Raw genomic sequence first — 14,651 nt, 5'->3', positions numbered from 1 at the left:
GACTAGTGCTGGTAATGTATGTTCCTTTAGAAGTGTAAAAATGAAAAAGATGATAAAGAGTGTACCGAGAAAGAAGGAGAGTAAGACTCTCTGCGTCACCATTGATCATGCATGCATTGGCACGTGCATCAACATAACTAGGCTGCAAAAGCTTATTATCTGGGACACCAATGTACTTATATATATATATATATATATATATATATATATATATATATATATATATATATATATATATATATGAAAAATGTTTTTTAATAATTTTTTTTTTGAAAACTTTTTTAGAACCACACACATAATTCATTTTCAAAAAGTTATTAAAACAAATTATTAAAATATAATGGTAATATATATATATATATATATATATATATATATATATATATATATATTGGAAAGGTTAGTCCAAGAATAAGTTCAAAGCAATTCTATTACTTCATTAGTTGTATTTTATCTGTCACCAAAGATTATCTTTTCAAGTTTAAACTATTACTTTTAAATTAATTTTACTATTTGATTTGTATAAAATATATATTTGTTTACCCATTGTCACTATATATATTTTACTTTTAAGTTTAAACTATTTTTCCCTTTAATACACATATATAGACATTTTTGTAAAGTCCGTAACTATTTTATCTTTCTAGAATCAACTCAACCTTCTTAGAAATATCAATATATTGATTATGTTGAGATTTTATTTTTTTAGGAAATAATATTAACTTTTTTTATGAGAATATTATGTTTATTTATATTTATTATTAGTATTAATGAAAATGTTATTATATTTTAAAGAAAAATATCTGACATATAACTAATTGTAATAGGGCATGAGCAACCTAGATAACATTTAGGGTGAAGTTGATTGCTAATAATGTACCATTTTATTAAAGAAAATAAAACTATATATAAATGAAACTTATTAAATGTGAAATGAGATTCACAAAATATATTTTTGTTAATAAAGTTTAATTAATAACAAACACATCCTAAACATTTTGTAGGAGAAAGGAAAACCGTCTTGCTAATGTATATTAAGATTCCTTGGAAAAGGAAAAACTATTTTGGTGACTGAGAAAAGTTATGAACTTTGAGTAGGATAGAAAAGCCAAGCCAAAGGCATGAACTTAAAATTGCTGGCGAAATTGAACTAAGGACTCGTGAGAGAGAAAAAAAAGAAAAGAAGTATTCGAGGCAATTAGGAAATGATATGAATGAGCAAAGATTTGAAAATCTTTGACAAATTTGCTCTCAAATTTGGAAAGGACCATGCAATACAGTGCAATGCTTCTTGTTCGTATTAGGCAAGCCAATTGCAGAAAAGGGACCCAAAGAATGGAAAGTGATTCATAAAGAAAAGCTAGGGATTGCATGAGTAGTCTCTCATGAGCAGAAGCTTATAAATTGAGACATGATGATGATTGTGCTGACCCATTGGCTTTATATTTTCTGTCCTACGCCACTACCCTTTTGAAGTTTCTGTTGTTTCACTTTCACTAAATCTGGCCCAGTGACCACAATTTTATGGACCACTCATTGTTCATATGGGATACAACAAAACTTGCATGTCACTGGGTGTCATCTACTGCGCTTATGTAGCTCTTGAGTTATCAGAAAGACAATTTACAACTTACATATATCACTTATAATTTTATTTACTCATATACGCAACTAGCACATCTTGATGTGTCTATCCTCAATAAATCAATATAATATTTGCCCTTATATACAACAAGTCATGACTCATGATCATGTGGTTCTTGATAGGAGAACTATTTCAATTCCAATGTTCTTTGTGTTGGGACAGACCTCCACGCATAGGAACAACAGATAGCAAACCATAAAAAAAAAATTGCCTTTGATGTGATTTCTCACTTTTACTTATGTCCGTAACACTTCAACAAAAGTGTTTATTATGAAGATCAGACGTTCAACACCTAAAGTTGGTTTGGTTCCAAAGTAAGTTAACTGATGAGAAGACATCGAAGCCAATACATAGATTGGGGAGACAAGCTGTTGTTATAAAAAGTTATCCACTTATCATATTCTTCTTTTTTTATCGAGAAATTCATTTATATCAGTTTTATACAACTTTGTTTTTCAAAGAGAAAAAGAAGGAGGTGGAGTACAAAATGCATGGTATAAATTGTTGTAAATTCTCTTGTATATAACAATATCGAGCCTTCACATAGTAAATGACGAAGTTATGAAAGAAAATAACATCTTCTTAACTTGAACCACAGAGCTTTTAATTGATTTCAAATGTAGGGCTAAGTTTGAAAAGAGTTATTCCCATCATGCAGTACATAGCTTGAGAAGATTGGTTATTTATGAATTTGTTCAAATTGGTAATGCATTCTGGGTACCATCCTCGTGTTTAATTTGTTCTTCATGTACATAAAACAAGGAACCGTGGACACCAGAGAAAAATATAAAAGCCAATACCAGTAATTTTAATCAGCAACCTAAAATACCTAAAATAACAGCATCGGCATTGAATAATTGAATTTTTAATAGGAAACAACAAAAAGGCTTCAAAAATTGGATTACCCAATAAGTTTTGCTGAGAAGGAAGATGGTCAATTAGTACTAATTACTAATTAAACCTGCCGGAGATATATATAAACAGAAATATCCCAAGCAACAAGTCTTAGTAAAATTAAGACTGCCCAGTAATATTATTACTTGTTTAATATAATACAGGCTATATATGTATAGCCAAACCAAGTATTGATCCAAATTTGCAGAAATAGCAAAGATGGATCCGTTAACTGATAGATGTCATTGGTAAGCAGGAAAAGCATTCGCCCCCACAAAGCATGTTCTCTTCACAAAACGACCTTTCATTCTGGGCCTTTTTTCTGCGTTCAACTTTCTCACTTCATATCTTATTTTCTTTGCAAACAAACGAGTCCTTCTCTTCTCTCTGTACCTCGACACTCTTGCCTCTCTTCCTCCGTCTAGGTCACCCCTTAAGGCTCTTACGTCCCCATCTACACCACTCAGACCCTGAAAAATAATAAATAATCACATCTCAACCACAGCTCACACATGCAAGATGTAAAGAGCATAATTGCTAGCATTTATTTACTCAAAGAGATGAAAGGAACGTTTGGTTTTCATTTGAGAGTCCTACAACACCCTTTCAAAAAGCAAAATTTGCAAACCCCGTTTCCAAAATAACATTAATTCAAACTTAACTTTTCAAATTTTAATCTGAACATACAAACGTAATTCATGTAAAAGATGAAAATTAACAAGAAGTAGAGGTAGTACCAAGCAGAAGTCATAGCCAGAGTTGAACTTAGGTGGGTTTGAAGTTGTCCAGGGAGAAGAACCTTGGCTAGACCATGCAGTTATAACCTCATCGTAGTTCAGTCTCAAAAATATGTCTCTCTTTGTTCCTCCTTCTTCACCAACAGCACCGTCACTCGCCACCACACACTCCTTTTCCCGTGCATCTGACAACACGGACTCAATGCTATTCCAATGAAAGGCATCATCGTTCGTCATGTCAAAAACTGACTCCAGATAACACGCTACATCACCATCAACATCCTCTTCATCCTTAACCTTCGCCATTGCACCCTGAACTCCCCCTCCCACACGCTCACTTATTTCATCGTCTTCTTTATCAAGTAGGTTTTCAACATCAGCAGCAAACTCCGCGAAATCCATGTCGGAAAAACTGTCCAAGTCATCTGTTCTCACATCATAATTGTCGAACACGGGCACGCGACATAGCATCTGTTCCTCCGTCTCGTCATTATCCACAACCACAGGTTCTTGTTCTTCCCTTCCCAGCTCCGGAACCAGGGGAAGAACACTGCTGTTGTTGAAGAGAACTTCTTCTTTGAGACGTTGTTGCAGTGCAAAGTGTTTGTTGTTGTTGTGACGTGGGGTTCTTGCCTTGCGTGTGAATCCACTGTGCCATGCGTGCGTGGTGGTGGTGGTTACCTTGGAGGATGCAGTTTGAAGCCGAACCCTTTCGTGCCTGCTAGCTAACTGGTTGGCGGAATGAACCAAAGTGTCGCAGCCATGGCAGAGAAAAGCATTATCAGCCGCACAGAACCACCTTGCTCTTCTGCTTATGCAGCTATCGCAGGCTCGTGCTGTCTTGGCTCCCAAGGCACCTGCATCTTTCATGTCTCTCATCGTGGAAAATCGTTGCTATTTTTTGGTTTGTGAAGTTTGAAATGAAAGTAACAATGGAATGTTGAGATGCTTTTCATATATTTATTTGCTCAGAATCAGATAGGAAAATGGTTCAATTATTGTTAGTGTGTGTTCAGACTTGACAGCGTGGTGTGGCAGTGGGGTCTGTCTATTTTCGTTTTGTCTGAGGTATTTTAGAAAAAAAACGCAGTCTTTTAATGTAGAAGGATTTATTTAAGAGACTGGTTTTTTTTTAGAAAAAAGGTTATCTTTCTTATAAATGTTCCTGTATATATATACAAACTTAAAGATTAAACTTCTCATCAAATGATTAAAAGACAAATTATCTGTTAACCATGTTACATCAAACTTTCTCTTACTCGATAGGGTGCTCTCCCTCTCTGGCCATGCACTTTTGGTAATTTACTAGTGAGGGGATTTTGGCCCTACCATCTGGCCTCATCCCAGTGTTTATTGGCTGGAGATTTGATGTTCATCTTGTTCTCTGAATTCCCATTGGTTCCCTTTCTGATTATGGGATTTCTCATGGACCCATTTGGTTTTGGGTCTACTACTCTACTGGGGTTAGTGTGAGTTTTGTATTAAAATTTGATCGTGACCCTTTTTGTTGTCTTGCTTTTATAATTCAATAATTCCTGGTAGAACATTAAATTTTCAATTTGTGGTCCCCACCTCGATGTTGCTTTCTCCTCACCAGAGGTTGCCTTCTACCCATTTCTTGTCTTAGTCACAGTGCATTTACAACCATTAGAGAAGCTGAGTGGTGTCTGAATAATTTATCTGTCATTCTGGTTACTAATTTTTGTACTAACTTTTAGTTTTAGAGCTGCTACTTCTGCTTCAGAAAATCTAAACCATAAATTAAAGCATGGTTTGTAAACATATAGTCAAATTTAGTAACAAGGAACTCTGTCTTGCTTGTTCCCACTTGTCTTACATCAGTGACAGACCTTTTTTTCAGCAACAAACCCATTAATTTTAATTTGTCATGTCTAATCATTTTTTTCTCTGTTTCAAATGTAAACACTAATCTTATGTATAGGAAGAGAGATTACTGTATAACCTGATCCCACCAGTGGAGAAACTGATATCTTATCTACCAAGTTCAAATTTAAACTATGGTTAGTTTAATTATATTGTCAATTTTACCAAGCAGTTTTATTTGAGTAAGTAATCTTCTTAACTTCACTGCAAGAAAGGCCAATTTTGATGTAACAGATATTTGAAGGCCGAGTGTTGACATTTTAAGAATCAGTCCAAAGAACAGTTCACCTTAGAATTATATATATTTTTCTGGGGCCAGTAAATTTTCTTCATACCGAGGCCATAAATTACAACCAATGGAAGTTTAGTGTTATAGAATGGACTAGTTTTCACGAAAAGACAGATCATGGTTCGAATTCCAATCTTAAGCACACTCTGACATTAACATTCACATACACTCTATTCTATCATGTAATTAAGTTAACTGGGGAAAGTGGGGGGACACAAGCATGTACAAAACAAACTTTATGTTGTACAGTATTATAATAACGCGTGGCATGTGTGGATAAAAGGCTGAAATATCGAGGAATTTCAGTATAACGTTAATTTCAATGTGTGATTGCGGTTTTTCAAAATCTTGATAATTGATGGAACAATGATAGAAAGTTATTTTATGGCACCTGTTTTCATTCAACGTCAACATGAATGGAACTGATCGATCAGATATTGTTCGCAGAAACTGGAGGAAAGGTATTCGTGCAAAAACATGTCGCTGCTAATTGGTAAAAATAGACATAACTGAGAAGATATCGTTTTGCTCATCAATGTCAGCGTTTTTGCCTTGAAATTCTTTTACTACTACTAATAATCTTGTCATCTACACCTTTTATGGAAAGGAAGGCTAAAACTGAATGTATAACCAAATTCGGAAATGGAGCATTGTTTCAGAATCTATTAAACCAGGTTATTTGTGAAGGTTTTTCAATAAACTGTCAGAAATGCATGCATTTAATAACGAATTTTCGGAATAATTTTGAGCTTCTTAATTACCTCCCAGATATTAATTCGAATAAGTTCAAATTTGCAAAAACTTAGCTCTAGAAATGTTACCTGTGATATATGTAGCTTCTAACGAGGGACAGTGATAATGACAACTGACTAGTTGCTCCACTTGCAGTTCTTCAAGAACAATAAACGGAATTTTGCTATATCAAATGAGCAGAAAAATGTTCTCAAGTAAGTCCCCAAACCAAACAAAGCGACAAAGTTTATCAAGGATGAAAAAAAACACAGTAAAAACAATGGCTTTGTACACCCAAAAAACCAGTGAAATCTTTCTTTTCTTATACAAGGGTAAGGTAGAATTGAATACAAGATGTGCTCAAATCAGAAAATAAAGGATAAACTTTAAAAATAAGAATATTTGCAGCAGATTGATTAAAAATCGAGCAAGCCTTCCATTGAAGGCACTGGTCTTTTGAGAAGCTTTAGAAACTGGCAATGGCAAGGAGGAGGATGTCTTCGGAGACATACCAAATGGGTCTTCAGATGATGAGAAAGACCAACATGATGCTCGTCTATGACAGACATTATCTGCATAAAACGAAGATATTAGACTGAAAACCAAATCAGCAATCTGAAACTTGTGCATATCTTGCTTTGGTATAATATAGAGATAATTACCAGGGCACTGGAGGTAAGAAGAGTTCTTCATACTGCAAAAAGAGCATACCATATATTTGTTAAAATGCTAACAGGGTTTAACAGAAATTAAAACCCCATTTTAAAGTTTTGCCACAATTCATTCTTTAAGGCAAGCAAATCGAATAATACTGTAGTTGAAATTAATATTCAGTTGTTATGAGCATTCAATTTGCTTACCTACTCAGAATTTTTCCACCCCTGTGGCCACGGTAAACACATTGGATCAGATTGCAAGCTGTTTCTGAATGCTCCACACATTCACTGCCAATAATAAGATTGGATTGTTTGCAACGTAAGTTATAGCAGGGAACAGCTAGCCCAGAAGGAACGCATCGCATCCTGCCAAAATTGATTGAAATACTAAATTCAGACTAAAACTAAAATTTGAATTTTTAGCAAGATTGAGTGTATATAATAGATCTTACGTAATATCCATTGGTTGGCAACTGCATTTGATGCAGTTGCTGGCAGTTAATGTATATGAGCCATTTGGGACTATCATACTCTCATCGTACCATTTCAAGGTTGCTGATGAACATGCTGCAAAAGACAGTACAATTGTCTACAGAATATTAATGACTAAGAAAACATTCCTAACACACACACTCACAGAATCCTAAGTTTTATGAAGAATTTAGTAAAACCTACGTGAATGAATAGATAAAATCGGTGCCGTTTAATACGTGTCTTCTTTTAGCAAGAGGAATAATTTGGTTAATTTCATTTTACTACATAATAAGAAAATTAGTGTTACCAATTTTTACTACAATACACCTTTTTAATATATTTCTTATCATTGGTAAATTATACCCAAGTGAAGCTAAAAGGAAAACTAATTTATTTTTAAATGACGTTGTATATATATAAGGGTAGTATTATTTTGACACAATAGATTTTTACACACTTTATATTTATTACTTTATTTTTCAACCTTTATCTTTCTTTATAAATACAAAAAATAATTTTTCAATGACTAAAATATCCTTAGAAGTGGAAGCATCTAGTGTAAGAAAATATTTTCCTATATATAATATAAAAAAGAGTTAAAACATGTCAATGGCATTGTTATGAAAATGTCTCAAACTGTCGTATTATTGGGCCTTAGGAATACCAGTAGTTTTAATGTTATTTAATATCCTTTTAAAATGACACAAAGTAGCTAGCTTTATTTTCATTTGGTATAAAGTTGTTATTTATATAATATATGTGTATATTTTTTTTTCCTCAAATATATTGAAGAGAGAAAAGGTTTTCTTTTTTCTTTTCCTGGTTTCTTTTTGCATAAAAGACAAAAATATTCTCATTATTTTACCATTTTCTTTTTCGCTGTAGTTGTTGGTTCTTTCTGTCCTTTTCTGATATCTAATTGTGTCTTAATCAAGTTTTACTTTTTTTACCTCTTACAAGAAGGAAGTAACATATCACATATTAATCCTCAATAAATAATGATTTCCGGATTATATAATTTGAAAACATAGAAATATTTACAAATTTGAAAGTTTTTTTATAATTTTTTTTCATGAAAAAGTAACTTTTAAAATGTGTAATTCGAAAGATGAAAATGACTTTCAAATTGATCTTAAAGTAAAAAATAACTTTATACAAAAATTCTTTTAATCCAAAAATAATGACTTAAGTTATAATTCATTAGTTAAAAGCACCTACCAAATTACATAATTCAAAACCTTTTTGATGTAAAAAATGATTTCAAGAGACATTTTAAACTGATTGTACATTAAGATGTGTAAGGCTATGGTTTCGAATTTAGAGGTTTTGTGAGAAGTGGATAGGAACCTGCAATGGGAAGAGATATAATGTCTCCAGGATCTACTGTAGGTTCCGAAAAGCCATTGACAGCTTTCAAGTCCGAAATAGTTGTACCAAACTTCGCTGCTATGCTGCTCAGGCTCTCTCTTATCTGTACAACATATGACATGTAAACAGCGGTTCCCCCATTGTTAACGTTGTTAAAACATGTGCATGGCAGTGGAATAACAAGGGTGCCTCCATTCCTCAAGGGGTTGCTGCCATTGATGCTGTTCAGAATCTTGATTTGTTCACCACTGACCAACCCACCATAACCTTCTGATATGGACGCAGCTGTGTCTGCTGCACGAACAGTGTAAATGGTTGACATGGACCTTCGGATGCCATCCACACAAGAGCAGAAGATGGGTATTTTGACAAACGTTTTGGCCCTCAGGATTTGGTGTGCACTTGATGATGTTATGGGGAAGAGAGAGTTCGACGCCAAGATATCAGAGGCGTTTACGTGGAAACGAGTCGCGATTTCTGATACTTTGGAGTCCCATGGCAAGAAATAAGAGAGGAGAGAGGGGCATGAGTCTGAGGAATTGCATGCTTCAATGGTGGACTTTGTTTCAACTTCATATTCAAAACTCAGTAACATCAAACACAAGATCTGAGGCCAAACAAACTGCTGATAGTTTCTCATTTTTTGGTATGCAGATTCAGACCAGGAAAGTAGAAATAGAAGGATTTTAGATGACTGCTATTCCTTCCATTCCATACTCACAAGTCTAAATTAATTGGACCAAAACTGTTAGGTGAAGGACTGTTCATTTATAAAAACTAATTTAATTATTACCACTAATGTTACGGTAAGTGACTTTTAATTTAAGGTTTAATTGTTTTTCATCAAGTAGGTCCCTGTATTTTGAAGTAACTCAATTTGGTCCCTAATTTTGAAAAATTGAAACAATAAAGTCTGTGCCGTTAAATGCTGTGAACGGCATCTAAATTGGTGACTAGGTGAGGTGACATTTGAAAACACGTGGCACATAAATAGTTTACTAGGTGGAATTAAATTATTTTTTAGTTTCAGAAGCATCTAAGACAAAGTTTGTTTGGATTTCATTAAATCCCTCAGCTGAAGCTCAAAATCCCTAATTGAAAAGGGTTCGAAAAGGATCTTTGTACTCGTTCTTCTTCGAAGGGTGTTGGTTCAGTATTATTTGCGAGGGGGGTGGGTCTGGTGGTGATCAAGGTTGTAGTCGTTCTTCTTGGAAGAGGATGTCGAAGGAGTACTCTTACTCTTCGTCGACATGCAGGCGGAAGGAAAACCCTATAGTTTCTTCACCGATTTGCTACTGTGGACAGAGATCTGTGATGAGAACTGCCAAAACTATGAAGAATCGAGACAAGAAATTTTGGGGATGCTCCAAGTATAAGGTATGTTAGATTGAACCTAATTAATTTGTGGTAGTGTTTCTGAGAACACAGCATTGTAATTGGCAGTTGTGTTTGCAGAATGGTGTTGAAGACGCTGGTTGCAACTTCTTCAAATGGTGCACAGATGTTGGAAGTGACGAAAGTGGTAGTTACGTGAAGAGGGAAGCGAACAAAGAAACTTTGGTCAACAGTGAAGAAATGGAGAGTACTAGGAAAATCTAGTTAAGATACAGAAATCACTGTTAATTGTTCAAAAGTGGATGAAGTTGTTGATATTGTTGGTTTGTGTTTTATGTGTCATAGAGATTATTTTAGTTTCAATGTTGTTGAGAATGGGATGAAAGTGTATGAGATGAGAACAAATGTATTGATAAGAGTGAATGAAAATTGTTCTCTTTAATATGAAAACTTTGTTAAATGAGAATTTGTCTTTTCTCCAAATATACAGCATGTGAATGAAGTATCCATATTAAACTTAATCTAACATATGGCGTCCCTTCCAATCAAGATAATTTAACAACACCCTACCATTCGGTCCTTCTCTCTCTCCCTTACCGCCTCTGTTCAGTATTATTATAGATACCGTTCGGACCCCCATAACCTTTCGTTCGGACCCCCATAACCTTTCGTTCGGACCCCCCCCCCCCCATACCGTTCGGTACTCCTCTTCCTCCTATCGTTCAGACCCCCCCTACCGTTCGGACCCCCTCAACTCCTAACAAAGGGTCCACACGAGTAAATATTAAAGTGCTGAAATTGTAAATGGTTCACATGAGTAAGGCTCAAAATACCATTGCATTCAATACAGTAAGTCACAAAGGTTACAAAAGTCTTCAGAATTGTAAATGGTTCACAAGACAAAATATTAAAGTGTTGAAATATGCTTCATCCTCTTTTACAATGGTTCACTGAAGTATGATAAACATTAAGTAATCTCCTCCTATGCTTCACCCTCATTTGTTGATGCCAGGATTGGTTCATTTGTTGGGTTACTTTGTTGTGTTTGGTTCATCTGGCAAGAAGTCTTATTGTGACCCATTTCCCTACAAAGGCCACATCTTTTATGTAGACCACCCTTCCTCATTCTTGTATCGTCCCTTATCAACTCCCATTCTGCCAACCTCCTTTTCTTCTTTGGTCTCCTTGATAATACTCTCTTTGTTGGAGGGAAGACATCATTACTTGGTGTAATCTGCCACATCTCTTTACCATTGATTGGATACACAATTGAAGAGTATATCTCTTGATATGTTGCCTTCCTAAACCAACCAGGTATGAAGTCCTCTGCATCTAAATTGAGAAACTTCATAGCAGCCAACGCATGGCAACATGGAATGCTTGTGATAGCCCATTTCCTGCATGTACATTCATATTTGTCAAGATCAAACTACAAACTTGTCCCCAACTTGGGACGCATGAAGAACTTCAAACAACTTGGGACCAGAACAACCAACCCACGAACCCTATTTCCCCAATTTCGCACACACCCAATATCTCAACCTAATACCTTTTAATTTGATTTCCCCAATTTCCCCAATTTTATAACGTTTAGCTTAATTTAAACCACATGCTTCTGAAACTAAAAAATAATTTAACTCCACCTAATAAACTATTTATGTGTCACGTGTTTTCAAATGCCACCTCACCTAGCCACCAGGCAACAATTTAGACGTCGTTCACAGAATTTAATGGCACGAACTTTATTGTTTCAATTTTTTAAAATTGGGGACCAAATTGAGCTATTTCAAAATACAGGGACCTACTTGACGCAAAACTGCACAAATAGGGACCTCCGAATCAATTAAACCTTAATTTAAATCTAATGTCGTTGATGATAAAGAGAATGTTGAGTAATGCTTAAAAACGTGTATGGTGGGGGAAATAACTTAATAATTACTTTACTAAATATATAATATAGTTAATTAATTTGTTTCGGTTATGGGACTGAGTCACTAAACACCTTCACAAGTTTGTCCTTCCTCGCTGTCCGGTCTTGCTCCTTGAGTCCCTGGTCAGGTCGGTGTGTACCTGTTAAAGATACTTTGATGTCAAAGCCAGTAGTTGAACCGTCCGGTTATCTAATACGACAATGACAGTAATAAATGCACAGTAAAATGTCTTCTTCTACCGGTTACCTTTGACTTACATTTATAGTTTTCTGGCATGGGCCCGGGATTAGTGATGTTTTAATCTCGACCCAATCTGTAGTCCAGTAAGCTTAATCATGATTTACCTTAATCTCCCTAATCATTAATCATTTACGCTTATGAGGCCGGCCGTCCAGACCGGTCAAATTGTCCTGTTACTAGCCGTTCAGTCATGTCTTTCTTGTGGTCAATGGAGACCGTCCGGGCCATATGGTCATAATTATTTCTATCTTTATGTCTTTTTTAATTTATTTATTTTGTATCAATTCAATAATGTTATTAGTGTACTTTGATAAGTGAATGCAATTGTATTTTTTACATAGAAATTTCTTTATTATATCCCGTATATCTTGGCTATATTATTAAATTCATACCTTGTCATTACCTTATGGGTAAAAACTCTACAATAAGATATACTTCGAAACATCTATGCTTAATTTACCTTTTTATGCACAAATAAGGTAAAACAACAACAAAGTATCAAATTTTCATAAACAAGAGATATAATATAACGCTAATAGGTGCAAAGAGAGACGTGAAAACCTTGGATTTGACATAAAGTAGCAAACAAAATCATGAACAAAGTAGCAAATCTAAACTTTGAATATCAAAAACTCTCTTACCCGTTGTCTTCACGAATCAAATATAAGAATATCTTCCGCCATTTATCTTTCCTCTTTTGGAACAATATTATCTAGGTGTGAACAATGGCAAATGTAGAAAGTGGTGTTTGAGTGGGATGAAGCTTTACCTCGGCCAACACAACACGTTATATATCATAAGCCACTAACCCAAGGTGCGATGTTCCATGATACACTAATATCTATTCTTTTGGCCAACATGATAACATTTCTACGAATAAATGTGATGGAAATTTTGTTTATATTTTGTTTGGTTCCTCATTTTTCGTCCAACCAGAAAAAGGTCTAAAAATGAAACAGAAAAGGAAGGAAATGAACCTCTGACGACATTTACAGAGATAGTGGAGAATATTGGATGACGCAATATCTGAACACGTAGAGAAGAGTTTGAGAACACCCACATATGAACATAATATATACAGAGCGTAATAATTTGTGTTGCCTTTGAATGAGGGCAGTGATGGACGGTGTGGAGAAGGGTAAGAAGAAGAGGGTGGTGGGCGTTAGGGTTAGGGGGGAGGAAGAGAGAGAGACGGCGCAGAAGCAGAAGCTTGATCAGGAGGGCCCCACCCAGGAGGAGGTCGACCACTTCTTCGCCATACTCCGCCGGATGAAGCTCGCTCTCGTTCACTTCCACCGCAAACCAAACGCCGCCAACCACTGGAGGGAGACACTCGAGGAAACTCACCTCACCTTCCGTCACCCTCCCGTCGAAAACAACGCCGCCGATCGTTTTGATCTCAACGCCGTCGCTCCTGAGGCCGCCGACACCTAGTTTTGTGTGGACGAAGAAAACAATTTCTGCATTATTATTATTTTTTTCCTTCTCTGAATTAACTACCTGTAGCCGGGAAATAGGTTTCTCTAAACTCAATTTCATCTATTTCTTTGACGTACTTAATTGCTTACTGGCTCTCTGAACGCTACAATAATCGAAGTTTGGAGTATTAGAAACAGGTTTATCGTTCTCTTTCTATTATTTTCTGCATAACTTTCTTTCTCACCGTATTATTCGTGACTTTTTATCAAAACAGGAAGAGAACTTTTATCCGTAACAGAAGAGGATGATTACTTTCCAAAAAAAAAAATCCATTATCGTAATTGTTGGGGTGCAGAAAGAAATCTGGTGAGATGCAGGAAGTAATAGGCTGAAATTTATATGGGCTGAACATACAACTGAACTTTCTATGGGCTACCGGCCCAGTGCCTACTGCCTTTTATCTCTGGTAGAGAAAAATGCATAGTGAAGCTAATCAGATAGAAACATTTTTTTTTTCAATTCAATGCTCAAATGCGCTTTTATTTATTTAAATTAAGGATGACACTGACTTCAAACCCATATTTTAAAAGGTTTATTATAGCTTTTCGTAATTGAAATAAAAGAATTTTTTTACATTAGTTTGTAAATATTAAATTTGAAAAAGTAAAATATTTTTTTTAAAATCGTTTTTAGTCTCTCAAATTTATTATTTATGGTTTAAATCAATTTTTTCTTAATTTGGAAGGCTAAAAACAGTCAATTGGTGCGATTTTTTTTTTCAAAATTTAGTGATTAAAAACATAATTAAACATGTATTTTATAGTAAGAACAAAATTGGACAAGCATCTTCATACAAAATTCTAAGAGATAAAATTTAAAAAATAAATTTAACTTACACACAAGTTGGGGAAAAAACTTAGAAATTATATAAAAAATTACAAATTCTTTTAGGATAAAAAAGTTTTTTTTTTTCAAATTAGAGAGACTAAAAAGTGTTTTTTAATACGTTTTATTGATGTTTGGTAATTTTTAAGGAAGATATTGTTA

At 34.8% G+C, this 14,651-nt stretch overlaps 3 protein-coding genes across 5 annotated transcripts; 1 reads left to right on the top strand and 2 right to left on the bottom strand.

Annotated features, from left to right (window-relative positions):
- Positions 1-2,654: 2,654 nt before the first annotated feature.
- On the bottom strand, positions 2,655-4,251 carry LOC148195157 (zinc finger protein CONSTANS-LIKE 16-like). The gene is made up of 2 exons (XM_088094616.1): positions 3,277-4,251; positions 2,655-3,009 (listed from the first exon to the last, which is right to left on the bottom strand). Exons 1-2 carry the CDS (start codon positions 4,153-4,155, stop codon positions 2,782-2,784), a joined length of 1,107 nt encoding a protein of 368 aa, XP_087950742.1. The 5' UTR covers positions 4,156-4,251; the 3' UTR covers positions 2,655-2,781.
- A 151-nt stretch (positions 4,252-4,402) lies between these two features.
- On the bottom strand, positions 4,403-9,383 carry LOC148195156 (lysM domain-containing GPI-anchored protein 3-like). Of its 3 annotated transcripts, XM_088094613.1 has the most exons (6): positions 8,659-9,383; positions 7,290-7,404; positions 7,042-7,203; positions 6,844-6,875; positions 6,694-6,753; positions 4,403-6,365 (listed from the first exon to the last, which is right to left on the bottom strand). In XM_088094613.1, exons 1-6 carry the CDS (start codon positions 9,317-9,319, stop codon positions 6,319-6,321), a joined length of 1,077 nt encoding a protein of 358 aa, XP_087950739.1. In that variant the 5' UTR covers positions 9,320-9,383; the 3' UTR covers positions 4,403-6,318. The 3 variants fall into 3 exon arrangements, with proteins under 3 accessions (XP_087950739.1, XP_087950740.1, XP_087950738.1); XM_088094614.1 differs by lacking the exon at positions 4,403-6,365 and having other exon boundaries at positions 6,385-6,753; positions 7,290-7,427; positions 8,625-9,383; XM_088094612.1 differs by lacking the exon at positions 4,403-6,365 and having other exon boundaries at positions 6,385-6,753.
- Positions 9,384-12,980: 3,597 nt separating this feature from the next.
- On the top strand, positions 12,981-13,689 carry LOC148195155 (uncharacterized). The gene is made up of 2 exons (XM_088094954.1): positions 12,981-12,999; positions 13,122-13,689. Exon 2 carries the CDS (start codon positions 13,293-13,295, stop codon positions 13,617-13,619), a length of 327 nt encoding a protein of 108 aa, XP_087951080.1. The 5' UTR covers positions 12,981-12,999; positions 13,122-13,292; the 3' UTR covers positions 13,620-13,689.
- The last annotated feature ends 962 nt before the right edge of the window (positions 13,690-14,651 follow it).

Source organism: Vigna umbellata, chromosome 7, assembly GCF_029865625.1.
Source record: "Vigna umbellata cultivar VRB3 chromosome 7, Vumbellata_1.0, whole genome shotgun sequence".
Taxonomy (NCBI): Eukaryota; Viridiplantae; Streptophyta; class Magnoliopsida; order Fabales; family Fabaceae; genus Vigna; species Vigna umbellata.
Note: the sequence above shows the minus strand (reverse complement) of the source record. Positions and strands in the feature narration are given on the sequence as shown.

Coding starts and splice junctions, on each gene's coding strand:
- LOC148195157 (XM_088094616.1), bottom strand. CDS start 4,155: ATGAGAGACATGAAAGATGCAGGTGCCTTGGGAGCCAAGACAGCACGA. Junction 3,010..3,276: donor CTGGCTATGACTTCTGCTTG/GTACTACCTCTA, acceptor ATTATTTTTCAG/GGTCTGAGTGGTGTAGATGG.
- LOC148195156 (XM_088094614.1), bottom strand. CDS start 9,319: ATGAGAAACTATCAGCAGTTTGTTTGGCCTCAGATCTTGTGTTTGATG. Junction 6,876..7,041: donor GGTGGAAAAATTCTGAGTAG/GTAAGCAAATTG, acceptor CTCTTTTTGCAG/TATGAAGAACTCTTCTTACC. Junction 6,754..6,843: donor TTCTTACCTCCAGTGCCCTG/GTAATTATCTCT, acceptor CGTTTTATGCAG/ATAATGTCTGTCATAGACGA.
- LOC148195155 (XM_088094954.1), top strand. CDS start 13,293: ATGAGGGCAGTGATGGACGGTGTGGAGAAGGGTAAGAAGAAGAGGGTG.